Source organism: Anoplopoma fimbria, chromosome 19, assembly GCF_027596085.1.
Source record: "Anoplopoma fimbria isolate UVic2021 breed Golden Eagle Sablefish chromosome 19, Afim_UVic_2022, whole genome shotgun sequence".
In the NCBI taxonomy this organism is placed as follows: domain Eukaryota; kingdom Metazoa; phylum Chordata; class Actinopteri; order Perciformes; family Anoplopomatidae; genus Anoplopoma; species Anoplopoma fimbria.
In genome coordinates, this window is record NC_072467.1 from 23414294 (window position 1) to 23440738 (window position 26445).

Consider the following 26445-nt stretch of genomic DNA (forward strand, 5'->3'; position numbering starts at 1 on the left):
TAGCCTATTATGTCAAATTAAGGTTTTGTAATTTTCATGTTTTGTTGCATAAGCATGACAGGATGGCAACTACTTTGCTGGATGCCACAAAGCATGTCAATGCAGTGCAATTCATGGTGAAAGAAAACAGGAAAGAGCTGCTAGTTTATTAGGTACACCTGGCTAAAGGTAAGTCAGTCTAATGTCTAATACAACAGTCCAGCTACAAATCCTACATTTAGAGATTTTATAATCATTTTTGGTGGATAAAGTTTGTGGCGCTAAATTGCAAAAAGAAGTGTTTGTGTTATTTAGCTTACCCTTGATTGATTTCATGTATGACAGAAAAAAAGCAGCAACATCCGGCAGCACCACAAACTACATCCTCCAAAATGACAAGTTGAATAAACAGCAAGACGCCCCCAACAGGTGAAATTAAAGATTTGACTTATCCCCATTATTGTTCGATCAGCTGAAATGTTAAACCCAACTGAATCCACCTATTAAAGCCGATTCTAGTTAAATAACATGGCAAAATTAATTTAAAAGACCTATAAACTGCATTTTTCAGATTTCTTCACTATAATAGGTGGGCTTCTTAATGTTTATTGAGTTATTGCTGTTGTTTATTGAGACATATAGTACCAGTCAAAAGTTTGGACACAACTTCTCATTCAACTACTTTGAAGAATGTAAAATATAAAACATATTCTGGTTTGTTGAGCATTTGTTTGTTTACCACATAATTCCATATGTGTTCCTTCATAGTTTGTCTTCAATATTAATCTACAATGTAGAAAAAATAAAATAAAGAAAAATAAAGAAAAACCATTGAATGAGAAGGTGTGTCCAAACTTTTGACTGGTACTGTAGTTCTTCATCCTGTTTATTTCAAAGTGTTGTGATGTCTTTTAAAAAGTCTTAACACAAAAAACTTTCACTAATTTGCAGCAAAATAAAGACTTTGTGATTGTGAATGCCACTGCTGCACATTCAATTCAATTCAGTTTATTTTGAATAGCCCAAATCACAAATTTCAAATTTGCCTCAGAGGGTTTACAATCTGTGCACATGCATTGCGACATCCTCTGTCCTTCCCTCACATCGGCACAGGAAAAACTCCCCTAAAAACCCTTTAACAGGGAGAAAAAAGGAAGAAACCTATGGGAGAAACGACAGAGGAGGGATCCTTCTCCCAGGATGGACAGAATGCAATAGATGTCATGTGTACAGAATGAACAGCATAACAGAGATACAAACATTCAATGTATGTGACATAAATGAATCATATAATAAGACTACTTATAATAACAGCAGCAATTATTACAAAATAAAGAATTATAGATTATGAAAATAGACATCCACCAAAGCGCTCTTATTTTGAAAGCTCAAACCGACTTTCTTAACGACCTGACTGGTCCTACCCCCCACCACCCCCCACCGCCCTCAGCATCCTCCTCAGCATCCTCAGCATCCTCCGCCACACCAGTTGTCATGGCGATGGAGTCAGCATCTCCACGGGTTGTTGCCATGGAGATGCCGGTGCGAGGTGCTCTCGCGGTGGTCGAAGAAGACGAGGGCTACCACGGGCCATCATCACCACCTCCACCACCACCCGGGTCCGAGGAGCGACTGCGGTGCCGCCGAGGAGGAAGAGGCGGCGGCGGCGGCGGCAGAAGGCGGTACGGGGTGCCGTTCAACCGCGGAGGACACTACATGCTGATAGTGATCGGGGAGATCGGCACGGAGCTCCAGCTGGACGCCGCCAGAGTGCAGATAGAGCGGGGTGAGGGATGCTCGGATCTGTGGATGCTGCATCTGTGGATGTCATCACTTTTGCATGCATAGAAAGGTTTGCAGAGATGTGATTTTTTGACGCAATGGACAGGATGGCATCCATAGGTAGAGGCTGCAGCATTGCACCATGGGACACCACGCATTTCCCCTTTTGACTCAAGTTGCATTATGCTGCAGAGGGCTTCGCTTTAATGTAGATGTTATTCTGGCGTGCAGCCTTTAATGCTCTAAATCAAGCATGCACGAATCAATATTTAATAACATACAATAATAGTTAAAAAAAGTTAAAATAGTTAAAATAGTTGTTTTGGTTTTTTTCTGTCTGTAAATATAATATTTCAGTTATTGTTGTTTTTTCTACTGTTTTTTTTATTGCTTATTTATAATACTTGTTTTATTCATTTTTTATTTTTATTTTTCATTTTTTTTTTATCTTTATCTTGTCTTCTTCTACTATGTCTCTTGTGTGCACTTTACTCTACGCTGTTGTAAGCCGCAAATGTCCCCGCTGCGGGACTAATAAAGGATTATCTTATCTTATCTTATCTCTTACCTGCAAAATCAGCTGCAAAAGTTCAGTATAATAAGTGAAACATTTACTTCCACGCTGCTCAATAATGTTTCTTTCTGTGAGGTGTGTGTGTGTGTGTGTGTGTGTGTGTGTGTGTGTGTGTGTGTGTGTGTGTGTGTGTGTGTGTGTGTGTGTGTGTGTGTGTTGTGTGTGTTTCATATGCTTTAATGTGTGTCTCTAAAACCAGTATTCAAACTACATGCAACACAACAACTCCTCAAATATACAGGAAAAAAATACGTAGCTTCCTCCTCTTATTTTGTCACACTCCGGCATCGATACTCAGCGCTGCTCCTCCTCCTGAGCGGTTTTGCAGCAGGCTACAGTCGTCTTGTCACTGGGAGCTGTTTGAAGTTTAGGGATGTTGAGCGGTTGTTAAAGATGTGAGCGGATTCAGGAGTATGCCAGTCAGCAATTTTCTGGCAAGCCGATGCCAGTCTAAGCTGTTTTTGGCCCAGATGATCAATCACTCAAGATGCCAGTCTGGCGCCATAGCAACCCCATCCATCCCCTCTGACCTCCTCTAACTTTACTGCTCTGTGCCAAGCACCATATTCTCCTATCCTCCCTCCTCCCTCCTCCCTCCTTCTTCCTCCCTCCCCCGGCTCAATACAGCATCGATTCTTTTCGCCCAGGTCGATGTTTTTAAGTGTGTTTCCTGCCACCGACTCTCATTACATGTGAGCTGCAGGCCTGCTTATGTCACCCACACTGCAGTGATGAGGTTAAACAGCTTTTCATACGGACAGATTTAATTGTCAACTCATACTTCTTTTCATTATTGATTACTGTGAGAGAGTCTTAAAGTAGCTTATGTTTAAAATAAGGCAAAAAAATACTATTTTAAATAAATGTAATGCTCAATTTCAAATTCAAAGTGAATTTATGATTAAGGGATTTCTTCAACATGGCGATGGCTTAGCCAGAGGCTGGAAGCTAACAGTGCAAACAGTGCAAACAGTGCAAACAGTGCAAAACAGCGACAACAGTACCAGCAGAGCTAATAGTGTTAACTTAAAGAGGAACCTGGGGGCGGGCGTTACGCTTCCGTGGCAACCAACGCCGTGGGTCAGGACGGCAGTAACTAATGATGATGCACAGTGTAGAGTGGCGCCGATTATCTAGACTCTGTGGCGCACACACACTGTAACTCACATGCAGTAACAAGAAACTTGCGGCCTGACCAACTACGTAAACAAAGCACAGAGAAAGTTGGATTACAACACACAAAGAGGGAGAGTGACTTCATCCTCTACTATATATTTACATAGCAAATAGTTGTTTGCTGCTATATTAATGCTCTGAATTTCAAATTTAGAACCTTTAATAATCTGCCTGTTATTCTTTTGAATAATCAAGTTATTGTTTTGTCTTGAAAATGTGAGAAAAAAACTGAAAATGCCAATCACAATTTCTTATAGGCCAGGATGACATCTTTACATTGCTTGATTTGTTGACAAACAAGCTCACATCTAAAGATAGAACATGCAAATAATCTTAACAATTGAGAAACTGGAACAAGGACATGTTTGCATTATTGTTTGATTGAGATATTTAAATTGATAATCCATTATCATAATAGTTGCAGATTAATATCTTGTCATCAACTAAACAATTAATTGACTAATTGTTTCAGTCAAAAACCCAAAGGTATGGATTTAAAATGATATATAACAGAGAAAAGAAACAAATCTTGACGAATTCTTTATCTTATTGTTGTCGGTTCATTTTTCTCTTTAATTTGATTAACTAATAAATGAATCAACGTATCGTTCCAGCATCAAATCTGCCAAATTATCATGTTATCATTACTGTTCTGTTCGGATTAAATCGGCACAGAAATGCTGTACTTCTGCCATTTCTGGCTTTGCCGTTGGCGAGATCTCTGTATTTGAGAGTAAATCGTATAATTAGCTTTTATTCATGTGTAATGAAAACTGTCAGAAAAACGCTGCCAGGATGAAGGTTTAATGGGTTCCACTGGGGTCTCTTATGTTATTCCATAAACACCTGTAATACAGAAACTGGAACCAAACGACAGCATGAAACACAGCAGCGTTATTTTAAATTCACTTTTTAAGCCCGAGGCCACCGAGTTTTTGTCACATGGCTATTTTTTAACCCATTGCTTTCGGCCCCAAGTTAAGAATTCCCACTTCAGGGTTAAAAGTTATTTAAATATGATTTGACATTTCTCTCATTCTTTATTTACACTTTTCTAATTCCCTCTGTATTTGGTGATAATCCTAAAAAATGTCAGCACCACCCCGACAGCTTGAAAGATATGTTACTGGGTTTGTAAAACATTGCTCTGCATACAAAATGTTTTTAGTGCATATTTCACCATCTATCTTCTGCATTTGCACTGACTTTGGGGCTTATTTGTTTTCCCACCACTGTTTGTTTTCTGTCCCTGCACCAAACACCTCTAGTACACTTTATTGTTCCAGGAAAAGAAAATGATGTTCCTGAGAAGAGAAACTAATCAAACATCACTAACACGTCCAGAGCTTGTGATTCAGTGTTTTTCCCAGAGGTACCGGGGGAAGAATCTCGGGACTAACACCTCTTGAGTTCAGCAGATCTGAAACCCGGATGCGGTGAAATAGAAAATGAGTGTGACTTCTGACACCGAGCTTAGTGCTCTTCCCCTTCTCACCTCAGAGACACCCAGTCCCAACACTGAATTCAGATTCTGTTTCCCCTCCGTACAGGTTAGTGTAGGTGTGTTCTGCAGCATTAAGCAGACATAATCCTTTGGCTGCAGCTCAAAGTGAGAAAATGGGAATTTGTGCACACACAGTGGAGTTAATGACTCATTCAGTAACTGATGGAGTATTTAAGGGGTAGCATACTTGTAATAATGCCATTATTCACATTTCACACCTCTCCCATCCTCCTACCTTTGGAGTACCAGATGCTCAACCCTTATAGGTTTGGAGAGTTGCTGTAAAAACTTTGTAGTTTCGCCGTTTCACAGAAAACAGCGGATGTATCGGCCACAGTGGAGGCCAAGTTTTCACTCTGGACAAAAAGTGTTAAAAGGTCAACAAAAAACTTCTCAAATCAATCCTGCATCATAACCCACTGTTCAGTTATTTATTCGATTGCTTTTACACTGCCGTTCCAGAGTTTGGGGTCACCTTCCACAAAAGTTTGATTTATTGAAGTCAGATGGCTGAGAGGACTACGATATGTTTTGGAATGTTTTTATGCTTTTAGATTGTAGAAAGTGCCCTTTACAAATAAATGTTATTCTTTATGAAGGCTTTGCAAATAAACAGTCATGTTTTGGAATTTGAGAACAAAACGCTGTACAATGGTAGAACCACACTGACAATTGAAAGAGCAGAAAGAGACAAAGATCACTGTGAGCAACAGTTGAATAAGAATAGAAGAGATCACCAGTCATTGGTTAAATGACTGGTGGAAAAAAAGAACAGCTTCCTGTTTCAGTGTCTGGTAAACAATAATGCAGCATATAACAAGGTAGAATATTAACAGGTGTGTAGCTTGAGCAAAGATTTACTAAAAACATCTCAATAGAAATATAAGGACAGTGTAGGGTTAGCATTATTGGAAATAGATCACAGACTACACATAAATCTATTCAATCTAACCACTGACTATACTGCAGATGGCCCAAATAAAAATTGCTACCTAAAATATTTAGAGCCCAAATGCACAGTTGTGGTATTAATAATAATATAGGGACACTTAGCTTTTCTGGACTGGAAAACAAATTAAAATTGAAGGCTATTTGGGGGGGGGGGGGGGTCCCAACAGTTTTCTCTCGTGGCATGAGACACTTTGGGGACATTGACTAAACTTAAGCTTTTAATCATTTAATTCTTCTTCCTTTTGGGCCCAAACATTTTCAAATGTAAGATTTACATTTGGTGTCTTAATTATACAATTTTTGTAAAAAAAAGTCAATATTGAAGAAAGGAAGAAAAACATCCATATTACATGAAACTCCAAACTTTGAACAGCAGTTTATCTTTTTCATGTTTTGGCAAAATGTTGACTGTCACTATTCTAATCCATCCACATCTGCTCTTTTTAAAGAGGAAACTCCAAACATCTTACATCCATCTTATTAAACGAATATGTCCGGTCCTTGATTATGATTGGCTGAGCCCCTGTAGCAGTAAAGAGGAGTGCTGACATGTTTGAAGACTACCTCAACAACTGCACAATGAATGGCTATATCCAGATACATTTGAATAATTATCCAAATCTATTTCCACTGCGTCTATGTGTTGCTTGGCAACCGTTCTGCTAAATGTACTACATTGCTTAGCGGAAGATTCTTTGGTATCAAAAAATGGTCCTGAGTGTTTATTTTATGAAACTTTGTCAGGTATTTGTAATAACCGTAAACCTCTCGTGGCTTATTGTTTCATTTTAAGACTTTTTGTGCAGAGTATCAGGTGGATTTCTCTAATTCTCAGGAGGATTTGAGTACCTTTACTTACTCTTGTAAAGGTCTTAAATTACTTAGTTTGTAAGTTGAGAAAATGTAAATATTTCAGTGTGACTGCAGCGTGCAGGTCTGTTGACTTAAAAATGGCTCATTCCCTGTTAAAGCATAGATTTCACCTTTGTTTGTGTCGCTTGTCCAAGTGAGTTTTTGAGTGCTTCATCTTCTTTGTTTCTTTCTGTCATGCCAAGCTGCATTTAGCTCATCACTGCCCCCTGAAGCTGGAGAGTAGAAAACATTCACTGCAGCTGTGGTTGGTGAGAACTGCAGTCATAGTGGGTGTTTTTTTTATATCTTTATAGCTCACGAGCTTCAGCAATGAACCCGTTCAACTCTAAGTCAAACTTTCTAGCCACACAAAGCTGACATTAATGCTCCATCCAACAGTATATTTAGTTTTTTACAAGTAATGAGGCTTCAATGATTAGACCTAAGTTCAAGAACAGGATGTGCTGAATGTCCTCATCCCATAATAAAGAGCAGCACTCCTCTAAGCTTTTCAGTGGGAAGCATCAGTGACTCTCTCCCAGGCAGTGAGAGAGTCTCAGGCTTGGCCATCATCGTGCATTTTGATGTGCAGGTCTGGATGACTCACTGACTTTGAGCAGACACTGGCAACTAAAAATAAAAGGAGGTTTTCGCTCCAAATTAAATAATTTTAACTGGAATAGGTATTGTTTTTGTTATAGCTTTCAGTATTTAATTAATTTATCATTTACGCTATTAAGTGTCAGAGATAATGTGCATCACAATTCATCAAGACCTGAATTGTTTGTTTAGTGTGAGTCTAAGAATTAAAGATATAAAATTGACAAACATGTAAAAGAGAGAAAAGCATTAAATCCTCACTTTTTAAAAAGCTGGAATCAGCAAATGCTCGGTCTTCATACTTGAAAAATGACTAAAACTATTATTGATTGTCGATATTGTAGCTGCCAATTATGGTTCTGTTGATGGACTAATTTATTGAGTAATCATTTTAGCACTAAATGTTGAATCAAAGATGATAACTTTGGTCATAAGTGAAGTAGATTGAGACTCTCTTCTTGCCTTCAAACAGACAGTTATGAGCCTAGTTTCAGTGTTGGACACTGATGTCATCCTCCGAGAAGACTAGATTCAGATTCCTGAAAATGAAAGCTAGCCAAATGTATTCCGATCATTTTCTCCGTCTTCTGAGGATGATAACAATCTTTTTATCGTGAGGATTGGGACGAAAAGGCGTCAACATCAGAGAAGGAGGTTGTCATTTGTATGCGTCTGGTAAAGTGCAAAGAAAGACGTTTGTCAATGAATTCTAGTGAGAAGTTAATAACAGTGACACAGCGTTTTCTGGGAACAGACTGCAGTCTTAGGCGAGGGAACATCTTCTCCTCGGCTAAGGGCAAAACAAGGTCTTCATCAAAGTCTCTTTTTTCTGTGAAATAGAGAAGTTTAGCACATGGGTATGGAATAATCTAAAAGTCGCCGAAGGAAACCACAAGATGAGAGAGGTGTGTGTGTGTGTGTGTGTGTGTGTGTGTGTGTGTGTGTGTGTGTGTGTGTGTGTGTGTGTGTGTGTGTGTGTGTGTGTGTGTGATTTCTTTCCTGCTGGATGAGATCTGATCTGACAAGTTCTCTCTGAAGTTTGACTCAGTGGGGTGTGTGTGTGTGTGTGTGTGTGTGTGTGTGTGTGTGTGTGTGTGTGTGTGTGAAGCTGATCAGTTCATTACGGAGTCATTTCTTCTGATCCAGTGAACTCTAATTAGTTTCAGTGCTCGTGTTTATGTGTAAGCTTTACTTTAACTTCATAATAAAGTATGAAATATACAACTATTCAAAATAATGTATCAATAATTACATTCTATTCATTACACAGAAATATCGATATTGTGTCATCAGATAAAACATGTCACCTCCCTTTGTTTTATAATAAGGCATCGACCCTGCAGTTAATTACCCAGTAATTAATACATGACTATTCTCTGGATGAGGACTGATACAAATGCTTGATTAAATAATAACATTTATAATAATAATATATGATCTATACTTTACCACATTAAATTGCATTTCTTTTTATTAAAAAATTAAGATAAAACAATCCAAACACAGAATTGAAGTTATTTCTGATAAAAATGTTGTAAAAAATGTTTAAAAACTTTGATAAAATCTCTTTTATTCTCTTTATGTCAGCAGTGACTAAGCAAAATTGAAGGAGGGTTAAATGCAGCATCAACATCTGGTAGAAGGTTATGCATGTTTGTGGCTCAGGTCCAAATGTTTTTCCGTCGATTCCACTCCATGACTGACGTTCCTGCTTCAAGATTTTGTCCTCAAGCTATCTTTCTCCTTCCTTCTTCCCGGCAGGAATTCGATCCTGGGACGTCGACCTCAAGAGCTGCGACCTCGATCAGCAGCTCCAGCTGTTTATAACTCGTCACTCCGCCCACTTCTCCTCCGAGGTCAAAGGTCAGTTTGATGTCGCGCACTCTGAGTCCAGTAGACTATTGATGAGTATGATTAGGGTCGCTTGTTAGAAACCCATTCAATACATTCTTTATGGAACAGATTTGGAGGAAGCAACCACTAAGAAAGTTGCAAGACTTTAATGTAAATAAACACCTGTTTTATTATGTGAATTAAAACTAGAAACACATGCAACTCGTATAACTTTTTCTTGTGGATAAATGTATATATGCTTCTCTTTCTACAAGAAGGGATGGATTTCTTTAAGATGTTATGTCAGAGGTTTTCTGGATTTTGAATTTCAGAATTGTCAAAGAGTTAGTTGCTGCCAACAGAGAGCTGCAGGGATGACGTAGTTTTTAGGCTGAAGCTCTGTGGCAAACAAGTGTTTATGATACTTATGCGTTTGGTTCGACAAGGTCATCTCCACAAATGAACACCAGTTTTATTAAGGTGGACTTGTGTTTGGTGTGATGATTTTGTAGTTTAATTTAGCTTGTTAGCCTCCGCCTTAAGCTACTGTTTACCACAGACCTTAGTTCAGGCATCTAAGTAAAAAACAATCTAAAAAACCTATGGCCTTAGAGACGAGGGAACCGGAAGTCCAGAGATGCTAACTCATTTCCAGATTTGTGCGAACAAATTCAGAGTGATGAAGCCCTGAAAATGACCAATATGGTGACATTTGAATAGATAGATTAATCTTTATTGTCCTATATGCTGATTTATAATTTAGTGATCTCATTTACGTATACTGTCTCTACATGCCTGACCGTTTATTTTCATGCTATCAAAACAATTGTTTTCTGATTAAATGTAGGCTCATTGCAGGATGGGATAACTTAAAAAAACTTTCAAAACAAATGTTGACTTGAGATTGAAATGCAAACAAGTCAGAATTAGTATATGTGACTAAATTTATTGTTTTTTTTATTAGACTAAAATATATAAAAGAATATAGATTTAATAAATATATTATTATTTTTTTGTTTTAAAACATCACGTGACCTCTTTTTATTGTAGGATGATTGACAGTAGTGAGTTGCATTTCTTGGACATTTAATCCATCTGCATTGCATCAAAGCTGAACTGTGTGTATAATCCCCATGGTGACTGTTCAGGGAGCCGTGGACCTGTCTGGAGATTGTCAGTGTGTTTGTGTGTGTGTTTTTCGTGTGGGTGTGTGAGTTTGTGTGTGTGTGTGTGTGTGTGGGGGCCTCTGGTGTCTAAGTGATGGAATGATTTAGGGCTCAGAGCTCAGGTTGAAAGTACAATTTATGCTGAATATGGAATTATTTCAATCATTTTCCAGGTAAGGGCCTGATGGGATCACACACACACACACACACACACACACACACACACACACACACACACACACACACACACACACACACACACACACACACACACACACACACACACAAACACAGACACACACAAATACAAGGAAACATAAAACCACAGCAAAGATTATTACCACACTGGCGGCTAAGCAGGAGTCAGCAGAAACATGACACAGCGTTTTTCAACACAATTGTTAAAACAGAACAAATAGCTTCAGAGGAAACAGATGAATTCTTGTGAAACAACAAACATCACTAGAATCCTTCATCCATCCGTCATCCTGTCTGTCCTTCTGGGTTATTTTTATTAAAAAACACTCCTGTTAACCAAAGAAAGTCACCTTCATTCCTGCTTACAGCTGTTGTTAACCGATACAGCTGCTGATGAAACTTCCAGATATTTTAGTGCATAACTCCTCTCAGGTTTGCTCCATCAGTAACACGAGACAATAACAACATTTGGTCTTTAAAAAACAGGATAATGAGGACGTACAAATCTACATTATTATCTTAGATCTTTCTTTTGAACCCTTTAGGGGACGATAACATGTTTTTATAGATAATTATTTTTACATTTCATGGATCTTGGTTGTGTTCATATTGCTTTAAGAGGAGCTGTATTGATTTCTAAATGGGATATTGTATTTCTAAGGCACTGTCCTGTAATATTTAATGGCACGGTGGCGTAGCGGTCAGACAGGACGCCCTGTAATGGTCATTGTTTCAGAGTCCGATGACCTTAAGCGTCCTTTCTGCAGACATGATGCTAAATCTCTGCAGGTCCGGCTGATGCTGGTGTTTCCTTTAGAGATAAACAAATAAATATATCACAAAAAAACAACATTAATGATTATTCTCACTGCCTTTATAGTGAACACTTGTTCCGTCGTTTCACATATTTTTCACTAGATGTTTGCTGCAGTCAGAGTGACGTCTGTGTCTCTTAAATGTCTATATCTGTATCAGAGATGCTGAGGAAAGCCTCCAGCTCTGTTTTTTTCTGCTGCTTTGCTTCTATAAAAGTGTATCACTCTTTACTTGTGAGTGCTGACGGCTTCATTAGCCAATTTTGTGATTTTCAGGTCGGCACCCATCGTAATTTAAAATCAATTGAGATGAGCATGCCAGGTTTTTTTTGTTTCTGAGTTTCCTGTTGACAGTGTTTGAGGATGATGAGTCAACTGTAGAACAAAGGAACAGGCCTATGGGCTGACTTCAGGCACCGAGCCAAGGATGTTGTTAAAACACCTTTTATTAGTTTAGGTTATATAAAAATGAAAATAAAAAGATTTCTCTGCTCTGGCTGACATTATTCCACTTTATCTTTACATAGCAAATAGTTGTTTGCTGATATATTAATACCCTGAATCATGTATGTTGCTCCTTTTTTTGGTAGTGAATTCAATTTTTTTTTTTTTTTTTTGTTGTGTAATCAATATTTTGTTACTTCTCACAAGGTTACATAGTGTAACTTTGAATAAATCATGTATAAATAAATAAATAAATAAATAAATAAGCACCATATATTAACATGCACAACCAACTCTGCTCCCAGTAGACCACACAAACCAAAAAACTGACAATATAAATCTGTGCAATATAAACAATCTGTGCAATACCAAAAGTTTTTTTAACTTATTTAATATTCTTTACTGTGTTATTACTTATTTACTTATTTATAATACTTGTTTTGATCTTGTTTTTTACTTATGTCTTTTGTTTGCACTATCCTCTCATCTGCTGTAATCCTGCAAATTTCCCCGCTGTGGGACTAATGAAGGATTATCTTATCTTATCTTATTTTATCTTATCTTATGTGATGAAAAGTAACGGTGTGCTTGCCCAAATTGATAAGAGCGATTAAATGAAAATGGCTCGTCCCTTTTTTAAGACATGGGATGCGGCCGAGGCCGAAGGACCGAGTATTGATCCCCCCCCCCCCCTCCCCCCACCCCTCCTTTTTTTTTTTCTTTCTTCAGTACAGCTCACACAAGGCGGATCAATAGCACTTCAATGGAGAGCGATCCGATGGCTGCAGTGCAGAAATAGATAAGGGGATCACATTGCTTTGGGTTGGCGGAAAAATTTCCATTGTGGGAAAAAATTGGCAGCAACAGTCCTCCCTCTCCACTCAGATGGTTTTGGACTTTAGGTGGGAAGGTGAGGGAGGGCTGGTCAGTTCTCTGATCGAGTCTGGGAGATTAGAGTGAATAGAGTTTATTGATTATGTTCTACTTTCTCCACCAGCTTAGGTGCCCTTTGGCGACCAATTTAGGTTTAAGTGCTGGAATGATATTGTGCTCTTGATGGAAATAGTATATACATGTATACTCAGCAAAACCTTTTTATGGATGAATGAATATTTTCAGTACTGTGGGAACTACGGCAAAATTAATGTTACGACTTTAAGTCTGTTAAACTGAACTTAATGTCAGATATATAGCGTTTGAAAGAACATTCAAGTGTTTTTGAGGATAAAACTGTCAATTTATGCAATAATAGAAAGATTTAGTCTGTTCTTAGAGGTCATTTTTCACATCCCCAACCAAGGTTAGTTTGTTTCTTTACAAATTACTTTCAGTTTAAGTCTCTTTTAAAACATTCAATGTCATGTTTTGTTGGAGTTCTCCTTTTGCATCAGAACTCTACAATTGGTCCAGTATGAAGGGACATTTATCTGATAACTCATTCACAGCGTGTCCTTGATTTCTATCAATGAACATGCATAATTTATTCTTATGAATGTACCCTTTTCTTCAAGTTTTTGGTTGATTGAAGTCCAGAGCTGGCTGCCATCAAAGACACGTTTTAGCTGCATCATGGTAGTAAAATATAAGCAACAGTGTTGGGTTTAATGTTAATTAAATTGATATTCTGCCAGCTGACAACGTCATATGACTGTGAGAAAGCTTGTTTTATCTTGTTTTGCAGTATCCACTTTTAAACCAACAACAGCAATTTAATCTCAGCTCGTCAGGGTGTTATCAAATGGGCCAAATAAAAACATTTCTTAGAGTCATTTCTATTCAGAATTACACAAATCTGTTCAAACCGAGCTAGAATAGTTAATTATATCTTCAGATTTCACAGTACACTGGTTTTTAATATATATTTCTAGGGCCGTCTGGACTTGTTTAGAATACGAAATATATTTTCTTATTGATACAGTATTGATACACTGAAAGTCATTTGTAGGATTTATTTGTTTTGACCAAATACACCAAAGATATGATTACTGCTGGATCCAAAATATGACCATTGTTCGTCCGCAGCTTTTTCTCTGATCTGTATTTATCGCTCCTTATACATGTCATTTTAAACAACCTACTGTAGTGTTTATATTTTTAAATGAGACTTCTGATTTTAAAGGATCTATTTTACCTTAACACTAACTAACTATTCTTTGTAATCTTTACATTTGTTTAAATGTAGATTTGAATCCAGATGACAATATTGAGCCAATGTAACATCTAAAAATAAATACAAACATTAAGGGAAACATATTTATGTATTGTCTTTATTGATCTGAGATGTTAAATTATCCTTCAGATTTCCATGCAGATCATCTTACATCTAATGGGAACATTTAGTCGGAGAGTGATGATGTTGTTACAGTTATAAATACAGTCACCATTTTCCCCTTTTAAAACGCTGATCAAGTGCAAAACAATGAGTCAGCATGAGACATTTGATATGACTGTGCGTTTAAAGACTAAATACCTAATGAATAATATGCTTCAAGCCACTATCTGAATGTTCGCCTCCTGGCACTGTCGCATGCTCACAAATTACATTTTTATTTTGTTTTCTTGTTTCTGCCACCTTGGATTTAATCCAATAAACAAACTCAAAATGACCAAAGGTAGCACAGCCCTCGGTTAGCTCCACAGCAGACAAAAAGATGAGTACCGTGAACTACAGCCCTACGCCACACGTGAAGATGAACAGACGAGTTATTTTGACATTCTTCTCAGAGTTTCAGTAGTTTTGGTTGAATTGTATTCTTGCCCCGTCGGCTCTTTTACCTTATTCCTTCCTTATAATTGATAACTCTTAATTTAGATTGTATAGGACCCAGCAGTGGAGGTGAAATGCGGCCATCTATTTGTTTGGAGCAGTGGCCATATTTTACAGAATGCACCTTTTCAAGTTTGTCATAACCATCATGTTCAGTACATGCTGCATTAACAGCTACAGGAAAGTTTCACTTCACTTTTACAAAAATATCCCTTCATAACAAATACACTGCACAGTGGCTCCTTTGGTGTAATGCAGTGATGACTTTGTATTTTTTGGAGAGGGACCGTCTCACTCTCAAAGAAACACATATACTATCTGACGAACCTAACGACACTAAAGAGCCCTCTGAAGCTCAACCAGCCAACTTGTATACAAATGCGTGCACATACACACACACACACACACACACACACACACACACACACACACACACACACACACACACACACACACACACACACACACACACACACAGGCTGCCTACACAAAAACGTAGGCGAGGACCGTGTACGACAGGCCATGATATTAGTGTCAGCGATTTACTCTGATTAACCCTCCCACCCTGAACTCAGAAAAGTGTGTGTGTTTGTGTGTGTTTACATATTTGACTGAAAACTTGCCTGTGTGCTTGCTGTGTTTTGTGGAGTTTGTATGTGGGCTGATTTCTGAGTATTCAAGCTCTCACTTGGTTTCTCTAAGTCATTTAAAAAGTCCTGTGTCCCTGCTGAATTTTTTTTTTTTTTCAGAGACATTTCCAGGAAACTTTTGCCTGGTAAAGTTTTTAAATTTGCCGTATTGCTTCATGCAAAAGCAGCTGTAGTTAAAACTTTTAGAGTTATGGAAAAAAATTGCTTCCATGTTCATTAAAGAACAGGCACAGAAGGCAGTGGGGCTTATGGGAAATGAGGTCCTATAACACCTTTAATTTGTACCACAGGGGGAAATGACAGCAGAGTGTAAGCATCACAGAAGCAGCCATTCTTTCGACCTTACTCTAACTACTTTATTTATTGTATTTTCAGTATTTTGCTCTGGAGCTTTCAAGTAATGATTGGTGTGTCTTTTCATTATTCATTCATTTATTGTATTTCCCCCAAAGCTTTTTCGTAAATGCTTGTAGTTTAGAAACTGAAGGTCTTGAACGATGAGGATAGTAGAACATTTGTCTCATTTAAATGGCCGCCTACGGGGGGTTACACTCAACAACTACTTAAAGTCTCCTAATGATGCATGGCACATATTGCAGAGTCAAGTCGTATTTACACAAACACACTAGTTGTAGTGCTGTGAGAAAGGAGGGAAATATTCAATAACGTCATTAAACATAGAGATAACATGATCTGAACACAAAAGGCACCAATGGAAAGAATAATAGTCACATTTTAAAGCACAGTTTTTATACTCGTACTCTCATTCAGCTAACTCAAAACAACAAGTGCAATCTTTTTTGTGATGTGTCGGTCTCGAAAATTAAAGAAGACTATGTATTGTGTAGCACTGCTCAGTTCATTAGGGAACACTTACCTGGCTAAAAAAAGAAAATGCAGTTTAATAAAACAGTAATGCTGCAATACATTTTCATGAAGGTTTCAATGTGCAGTTATACAGTTGAGTTTCAAAGATGTTTTAAATCAACGTATTGGTAATATTGGAGGTTTGTGATGCTGTTGAATTGTATTGCATTACACTGAGAGGTGTTTCTATTATTTTGTCTACATCATCCATAATGAAACTGATATTATTGGAGGCAAATCTGCTTTGACAGACGACTAAAATGCTTCAGAAACACCTTTTAGAAAATGTTGATGTAAGGACTGCACATTCAGACTAACACATATACAGTATTTTTTATAACACATATTACAGTATAGTTGTTTCACATTCTACTACTAGCCTGTCAGTGCAGGTATTTCTCTAAGCTGTTTATGAAACCTATTGAACAAAGCACTGAGAATGCTAATTAGGACTGCAGCAGCAGCAGTCGGTTGATGGGAAACGGGCTTCAGCGTCCCACAGGTCCAGAAGATCCTTTGAAGTGAGATGTGAAACATCACGTCTTTTTCTCTCTTTGTCTCTCTGTCTCTCTCACTCACATTCAGGGAGATGTGGGTGGAGAGAAAGGGAAGAGTGAAAGAATCAGTGGGAATAAAACTCAATGTGATCATTATGTGTGGATCCTCCCTCCTACACACACACACTAGGACACACAGGTTGAACTCGGTAAGATGGCTTAGGAGCTCATGAAGGACATCCGGTCCTTAATAAGAAGCTTCCAGGACAATCTGCAGTTTTATAATTCAGTCGTACTGCTATTAGACTTTATTTTTCTCTAACTTTTTCTGTGGGAATCTTTGACTTCTCAATAGAATTAATTCCAGGTTGCAGCTCTATTTGCAATAATTAGAAAAGTTGGTAGTATATTTAGGTGTATATGTAAGAAAAGGAATTTTCATTCCATAAGAACACTATTTCCAGTAATGTTTTTCTGTCATGAGTTTCCCTAAGCCTGACTCAACGTGTAATCAACGGTTGTGGAAACACACTCACATACACACAAGGGAGTGTTATCTCCATGGCATTGTCTGACGTAGATGTGGTGGAGGTGAGAGATGGCCTGGAGGCGGCACAGAGTGATTAAAGATTCATATTCCATGTTGGAGTCAATTTGCTCTGGAGATTGGGGGAAGCGTGTCTTTTCAAGGCTGTTGCCCTAGCGGCCTCTCCATCCATGCGCGAGTAGGATGACGTTGGGAGGATTCTGAAGGCGTCAAGGATGAAAGGTTAAAGAGGCTGTGCGAACTTTATTGATGTACTATTATATAATGAGGTGATGGAAGGCAGGTGGAGGATGAACAGACTTGCTGAAGGTCCGGAGGAGGCTTTGTTTATGTTTACTGGAAAAGGATGTTGGTCTGGGAAATGAGAAATACTTAATCACAATATTTCTGGTTGACAATAATTTGGTTTAGCCAGCAGTTATCCAGATAACAATAACCAGGCACCAGTTGTTGCTCGATGTCCAATTTGCAACTTGAGATGTGAGAATGTTGTTTGAGTTGAGAGACCACATCTAAGACCGGATTGCTTCACAAGTCGCTATTTAACAAGCTAATTTTAAGGTAAAAAAACAAAAAAAAGCTCAATTGTCATCAGACAGTAGCCGATGGATTCTGAGACTGTTTACCTGCATGCAGCCAAAGCCTTCTTAAACATGATTGGTCAATACTATTCAGACTACAAAAGGAAATCTGAACGCTTTCAATATATAAGTCTTGTCAATGTTGCCTAAAGATTCTGTGTTTGTTTGCAGATATCTGTTAATAGAGGTAACTTAAGAGTATATGTTGTTTTTAAAGTAGCATTAGAAAATGTCTGATTTTAGCAACTCCTAGTGGAAGTAACAACAACTCACTTTGGCAATCTGAAGTTCTAACCTGACCCTCCAGATGATTTGTTACACAGAACTGTCTGGAAAGCCGTCATTCGAAACTATTTGGAAAAGAGCAGGCACTTACAAAAAATACTTGGCAGGTAATTGGATGAACCATCTGTCAATCAAACTCTTACTGAAGCAAAACATATTTTCCATGAAGAATAGCCTACAATGCCAGTCATCTTTCAATGAAGACATAACCTTTAGCTCTGATACAACTGATGCTACTGAACAAACGCATAACTTGAAGCATGACAAGATCGATTTATCATGTTATATGCCATGCCAGGATTCTCGTGTGATCTCATGACTTTGCGATAATCCAGCTGCCGTGCAAGGCAGCAGAAGTTCACCTTTACTGAATGATTTCCACCATTACCAGTATGTTGAGAAGTGAACAATGAGCCGTAGTCGAACAAGACTTAAGAGCCTACAGCCATGCAAATGGATCTGCATGCTAGCATGCTGACATTGACGTTAGTATGTTGAGTTTAGCACATCTTAGTTTAGCTTGTCAGCATGTTAAAATGAGCTTGACCTCTATGAACCTTTCGTATCCTCATAAATAAACCAACATAAATCTATAGTGATGCAGCAGAGCAGCCAGCATAGCTCTCTTTTAACTACACTATTAAAATGATATAACAGATGCACAGCAGAATGAAGGATTATGCTCATGAGACATCGGGATGGCTGAAAATGTTTTGTGTTTATTTTTTACCTTCGGCAAACAATAAGAAAAACGCTACAGCATGTGTTACTGTTGGCAACTGTGAACATGGATCTATGCCACAGTCTACTATTGGTTCAGGGTTCATATCAAATATTTATGCAGCTGCAGCTACTAAATGCATGGCTTTAGGTCAAAAGAGTGTAAATCTTTCTATTAGCATTATAAAAATGGTGAACACTTGGGTCTTTTTGGGCTGCTGTGGGGGGTTTTCTTTTCATTTCAACCTTTTTGAAAGAGACACTGCAAACCCTCAGGTGTGTCATTAGATCTGTAGCTGTGTGCTAACAGCTTAGCATTGCATGTTTTAACATGAGTAATTCAGAAGAAGAAATTGTAACTACCGATAGGTTTAAATTGCCTAAAGGAAGATAGTTAAATAAACCTACACTTTGGTACAGATCAGTACAACAATCTTGCATAAATCATACAAAGATTATAGTGTTCAGTTTGTGTTAAAACTGTTTTGGAGAGGTGTTTCTGTCATTTAGCCTTCCCTTTAAAATCAAAATGCACTGCTATATCAGCTGTATTTTATTAATGCTATTTCATTTTTTTCAACAGACCATTCAAATAAGATCAACTTTAAAGTCCTTATTTGAAATTTCAGGTTTCTTACTTTGGATAAGGCGTCATCATCAGTAAGCGTTAAACCTGTGCTAAAGTATTAGCATTGAGTTTCTAGTCATTACTTTAATACCTAATGTAAAAGTTCACCCAATCTCCCCCCAAAAACTCGGTCTTTTAAAGTATAAAGACTGGATTGAAAACTTTTTCAACATTGTGGATGTCTGCTCAAATGCAGTCCTGTCTATTAGGAAGTAGCACCTCATTCGTCCCTCTTCCTATTGTGTCATATCCCCTCCCCTAATATATGCTTATCTAGAAGTACTTCATCTCCTGTAAGCTCTCACTGTCATTACTTCTTGCACTTCTTTCTGACTTCATCATTTTGGGCTTAAATTAACATTTTACTCCTAAATCTGAGTGATAGATGGCTTTTATTACTTTAAATAAAATCCTCTTTCATCAGTTCTCACGTCATTTCTGTTCCTGATTGTTTCCTCTTTAACAGGTCACAGCACTACTTGCACTTTGAAACATTTGTAAGTTGCTTTTAACGTTGGAGATCTATTTGTATGCGAGAGGGAAAGTCTCATGTAAAGGCAGTAATAAGGAATTTTCACATAGATTGTTCAGCTGTAATCGGTACTGAAGAAGTCATGTAATTTTATCTGCATTCTCTCAACCCCTTTTATTCCTAACATTTAGCCAACAAATCATTTAGGTATTAGCGTTTTTCAGATGTTTTTGCTGACCATGTCTGTCAGAGAATGATCTGTCCACCCACCGTTTTCATTTCTTTTAACAAACACTTGAATAGCCGTTTGGGAAATGTGTGAGGGGAAAAATATGATCTAACAGTATTTGATCTGAGCTAAGTGAGGCCCAGTTGTGATAAATAAAAAAGTGTGTAAGTTATGACCTCCAATTATGGTATGTCACAGTAGTTCTATTTTAGTATATCTTTGTCCTTTGTGTTCTTGGATTGACCACCTCATTGATACAGCTTACCTTGATGTATTTGAAAAACTAAATTGGTTGGATCCAAGACAATCAATCGGTGACCATCAGTGTGACTCAGAGGATATTCTGCAGTAAGAGACTTTTTTCTGTTTTTCTATATACATTGTATCTGCTGAGCCATACGTATGGAACATTATCCTCTGAGGTGATCTGATTACATATATTTCAGATCTTAAACATTAGATAATTTCCTCTCTGTACTATAACACAAGTAATAGTAACAAAATCAAGATGATGACTCATACTGTATGACTCGACAAAACCCCGGAAAATATCTCAATATTGGATTTTTTTATCAAGTAGTAAAGACGGACTGTTTAATTAGTATTTACTGGTATTTCTCCATCTCAATTTCTCCATCATACAGTAAATGTTTTGGCAAGCATTTGTGAATTTCCGATGTTTGCACTGTTAGTGCTGTTAGCACCGTTAGCTTCTAGCCAGCGGCTCAGCTGTCACCACATTGAGCGCCGTGTGGAGGCCTTTCCCTTAATCCGAGATATGCTTTGAGTTTGCAATTTAGCACCTTCAATTTCTGAAGATCTGATCATTTTATAACTTGTTTTGTAATCTTAATTGAATTTGTGCTAGGACTGTACCCGCATCAGACTGATTTGGCTGTTCATTACGAAAGTTGTACTATTCGTTCCTTTTTTTTCATGTAGACCATCTGTCAATCCAAAACCATTGGAATCATCAACATGGTCGAGCACAACCCACCCCAGTTTTTTCTAGATAGGCCCAGAAAGGGCTTTGGTGAAGGCTTCTAGCTTTACAGCACCATATTTGTCATATTTGCATTAGTATGGAGATCCGTTGCCTTAAACCAAACACTCATAATATTTCCGTAAACTGTGTCAACCACGTGACAGCAGCGAGAGACAAGCAAGTGACACAGTGAAAGAAAAAAACTTGAAATCGAAGTCTGAAAAAATCAAGTGTGATGGTGGTGATAAAGAGTAAATACATTTAATTATTCACTATAAAGTCTAATAAAAACATTGTTAATGGAAGTGTAAAAAAAAAAATTACCATTTGTGTCCCAGCTGAAAATAAGAAAATGTTTCGTTTGACGCCCTCTTCTCATTAATCTTCTCATCTCTAATATTAAATAGTGATATTGACGGACAGATGATGGATCGAAGGACTCAGTTTTGGGTTATTAGCTTCAGTTGTTCCACATGGATTCGGTGACATACATGTACAACCGAACATGTTTGTCATGTTGCACACATCTCTATAGCAATGCGATGAAAGGGCAGAAGCGTTTCTCACGTTTATGGGGCCATTGTTCCTTCCCTATTCCCATCACCAATCACCTCCCGCCTCGGAAACACTTCTTCCTGTGTCAATCTCTGTGTCCGTCTCGTATATTGGATGGCGAGAAGGAGACATTTTCATCACTGTTAAGCTCGGCTAGATTGCCTTGAAGGGGATCGATTGAGCACAGTGGCGGGAGGAGTTATGGTCCGGGAGCTCGGAGCTCTTCTCCTCGGTGACGGGATTCTGTGTCGGCACCTCATTTCCACTGCTTTCCGCTTGATGTTTCTGGGCTCCTGAGCTGAGCCTTCCTTTTTTTAGTGTTCTTCCTTGGTGATTTCTGCTCATACAGGGCTGCAAAATTAGTCACATAAAAATTAACATTACATCCTCACTTCTGCACTTTCAACATTGCATGAGGTTGCTTTTTTTATTTAGTCCCAAATGGCAAACCAAATACTTTGATGCAACATTTTCAACTCGCAGGGAAATCATTCTTTTAGAAATCATCTTTGAAGAAAAGCATAGCACATGTAAACAATTCTGTATTATTTCTCACCTAAATGTATTTTTTATTTGTCAGTATTGTGTAGGCTGAATCTTAAGCATCACTGCGCTTGGAGCAACCGTTTACGTAATTGACTTTTTAACCTTCATCGTCCTCAATAACGCTCTCTCATTTCTCTGTAAGTAGCTTTACATTTAGATGTTACATTTTTCTTCCACTCTATAACAAGTTGTACTCTAAAGATTATTTAAATCAGCGTGTTGAAGGGAACTTTTTGGTCTGTTTTTCTGACCTACTTTTGTGTTCATGATGTCTGGCAATGAATTATACATTATTGTTTTATACAAAATATAGATATAAAATAACTGGAAGCCATGGCATCATGTGTTATTGCAAAGAAAGAAATATAACAAGACAAATATTGAGCAAATCACAGGTGTTGCATCATTTTAGTCGGTGCTTTTATTTTTAAAGGCAGAGGCTGTTCCTGTATCAGGAGATTTACTATACAAATAAAACTAGCACGTTATTAAGCTCTTCTAGACCGGCACCTATGTGGGCTTACTCCTTGATCTTCCTCATCATCAACATAATCATCCTCATCATCATCATCATCATCATAGTCCCTGTTGTGTATCATTGGCTGTTAACAGCACTCAAGGTAACCCCCATTTTAATTCTGCTGTGTAACAGTGTCCTGACCCACAGTGTGACACAGCAGTTCTGTTCTCCCACCTTGTCGCAGTGGGAGAGGAAGGAACTTTGTGTGTCTGAGTGTGTGTGTGTGTGTGTGTGTGTGTGTGTGTGTGTGTGTGTGTGTGTGTGTGTGTGTGTGTGTGTGTGTGTGTGTATGTAAGACTGTGTGTGTGCTGTTGAGAAAGGTGGGGAGTGGGTCATCACTCTCAATGGGATTTGGCGAGGCGTTTATCCAAGCCAAGGTCACAGAGTCTCACTCCTAGGTCACTTTAACCTTTCTAAACAGACGTGCTGACAACACACACACACACACACACACACACACACACACACACACACACACACACACACACACACACACACACACACACACACACACACACACATAATACTCCTCTTTCTCCTGCAAGTACAGTAATGCTTATGTGAGCACTCTCTTGTGGACACACACTCAGAGCACACGTATCCATAGGCTATCGTTATAATGGCATCTGAGTAGCTGTCTGTTTCTGTTCCGGTGGCCCTGAGCTGAACCGATGTGGAGAGGCAGTTTGCACTTAGTCGACTCCTTTCTCTTTTTTTCCGCCTCTCTGCACATCGTCTTGTCTTGTGCTTTCTAGTAAAACACTCCCCAGTGCCCGGAGGCATTGAGCGGGGTGAGGAGTTTAAATTCCCCCAAGTTCAAGTGGAACGTCAAAGTTGAATTTTACATTCAGAATCATTCCCACACTAAGAATGCAAATGCTTAAAGGTGAAGCTAAATGCTAACTTGCACAAGACTTTCACTTCAGACAGGTTGGTTTCATAAGTGCGAACAGAACCAAATGTAAAGTAGGAGAAGTGGTTTCTAGATCTACTATTCCAGAAGTTAAAATCCAGTTCAGATTCTTTGTAAAAAATGTTTGGTGACTGACAGCTGGAGCATTTTGAGGGCCTGGATTGGCATTACATTGTCGTTATTGAATCATCAGTGCCAAAGATGTTGCGTAAGAAATATCTAGTTTGTATGGATAAAGTAAAAAGATACAAGCCTAGGTCCATACGAATAAAGAGACATTTACGACTCCAAGTTGCATTTCGGAAAGAAACAACCAATAAGCTTAAAACCAGCATAAACCACAAATTAAGATTCCTGATAAAATATTCAGTTGCTTAAATTGTCTCACTTTTCAATTCTGTGTCAACTTTTGGTGCTTTTTGGCAGCTCAGATTTGTGCCTACTGCAATCTTCTTTTATGTTGATTGCAGCTAAAGCTCATGGGTATTGCAGTATTCAGAGACACCGGCCATATCGACCTGACGTAAGAAAACATGTTTTTTCTCCTGTTTAGAGAGAGTAAATCCAGACAGCTCTGATTAAAGAGAGGCCACATAATGACTGCTAATACAATAATGCAAGAACTTTTTAATTGCTTTTGTTTTTGTTCGTGTCTTTAATCCAATGTGGGAGCAAACATTTGGCTGAAAAAGTCAATTCCAGTTTAGGTGACAAGAGTCCCTCCATTTATATCTAGGTGCTGAATGAACCTGCGTGAGTCTACAGCTGTGTGTACGCTAATGCTAATCCGACACTGCTTAAAGTGCAGCGTCATCATGGACTGCTCCTCTGTAATCTCTCTGAGATGGCCTTGAATCCCAGGTGGAGAGAGTGGATGTGTATCTGTTAAGGTGTATTACTTCAGTTCTGTGTCAAAATGTATTGTTAGATTCTTTATTTTACTTCACAAACAGGAAAGTTAATCTCAGACTGTGCAGGACGACGTCTAAAAGAACCTTTTCAGGTAAAACATCTGATATTTGCTCCACTTTAACAGTGATGAATGTATGAACTCCTTATATAATGAGTTAGTGCTCACGATGTCTTTGATCTGTGGGGACTGTAGTGTTGGAGTAAGAGCACTGCAGGCTAGCGTTTGATCCATCTCATAACACTATGTCGTATTGTCACAGCTACTGCAGATACAGAGTCTTTCTCACTGTTAGATTTGAATGAATCATTCCCCAATAATCTTCTATGCAGCAATGATAGGTGCATTGATGAGCTTGTTGAAGCATCTCGTGTTTTTGTTGCTCTCTGTGTTAAGTCGTTTTGTTATCGTAGCAACAGGAGGAACAAATATCAAGAGATTTTTTTGCAGCCGAACTGCCTTCTTAATATGAAACAAATCAGGACATTGACAACGTTTATAGACTCATTTCACTTCGTTGTTCGAATGCTAAACATTCATCATTAATGCAAATGACTGTGCAGGGTGACTCCACCTGACCAGGGGAGACACAAACAGAGAGAGAGAGAGTAAGAGAGAGAGAGAGAGAGAGAGAGAGAGAGAGAGAGAGAGTTAGGCATCTTTCCAAAGTGGCTCATTGCGTCATACATTATTTAGGCAGCCGTTGAATTATGCAAAGCTTTGATATTGATCCCAGGGCTTGCTATCACTGCAGTCTGAGGGAAGGAGAGAAAGTGAGTGAGAGTGCAAAAGAGAGGGGGGGATGTGTGAGGAAAAGAGAGACTGGAAAAAAAGGTAAAAGAGGAAGATTCATTTCAAATCTGCAGTTTACGTCAGATGTAAGGAGGCTAAGAAGTTACTTCAGAGGGAACAGAAAGAGAGAGATGTTTAGGAAAAACATATAGAATTGTTGTGCTCCACACATCATAAGCGACCTCCCTTGAGGGCCAAAGCATCAGACCTTGGATAGAAGTATCCGTCTAGAGGAAGACACAGTGTTGCACACAGCTATATCTGTCATCAATCACAAGCTTTAAGTTGTTTTTGTTAGTGGGTGAAATGAGGTAAAACTCCGACTTGTCAATGAGAAGTAATACTGGAGGTGGAAACACCATCTGTCCTAATATGTTTTGCTCTGTTTGATCAAATTAAAGCTTCCAGGTGGAGTAGAAAGTCAAGCAAAGAAAATACAACTTCAGTCTTAAAGTGAGATATTTCTATTCTTTTTCTGAGTACAAGTCTCTTTTTTAAAATAAAAATAGCTCACTAGACCTGTTTTTTAACAAAGAGTTCATTTACCCTGGTAAGAAAGTTTACAGAGAATGCTAATAATCCATGAAGACAATTAATTAACTTTTTATTGTCACACATTGTGTACACAACACAGCACACAGTCAAATTTGGCCTCTGCATCTAACTCATCCTAGTACTAGAGACCGGTGGGCTGTGGAGCAGTTTGGAGGTCTGGTGCCTTGAGCTGCTCTATAAAGTGCTTTGAGAATGAGTCCTTAAAATCCAGAAATGAGTTGGCTGGTTTGCAATTTCGGTTCCCTCGTCTCAAAGTCAATGCTTTTTTCTGCAATAATCCAAAATTCAATGGAAAAATCCCACTTAGTGTCTCCAGATATGCCAAGTTCCCGCCAGATTGGGCAACTTTTGATTAAGTTGGGCTGGGAGAAATAGCATTGGGCTGCTTTTTGCAAATGTTTGTTCAAAACAACATAACCAAACAAGCTGTCATTTGATAGTCAAAAACACAGATACAAAAGTCAGTAAACTTGAACAATTTTGTTTGAGAAATAATTAATTGACATGAGTTGTATTTAAATACTGTTAATGGAGGACCGGCTTACCTCGACG

The 26445-nt window shown here is 38.3% G+C and overlaps 1 protein-coding gene across 1 annotated transcript in view; it reads left to right on the forward strand.

Annotated features, from left to right (window-relative positions):
• The first annotated feature begins 1695 nt into the window (after window positions 1-1695).
• map1ab (microtubule-associated protein 1Ab) overlaps window positions 1696-26445 on the forward strand; it is a 71102-nt gene continuing 46352 nt past the window's right edge. The window contains exons 1-2 of the mRNA XM_054619623.1: window positions 1696-1765; window positions 9180-9281. Of these exons, the coding sequence (XP_054475598.1) occupies window positions 1696-1765; window positions 9180-9281 (172 nt within the window). The remainder of the gene's footprint in view (window positions 1766-9179; window positions 9282-26445) is intronic.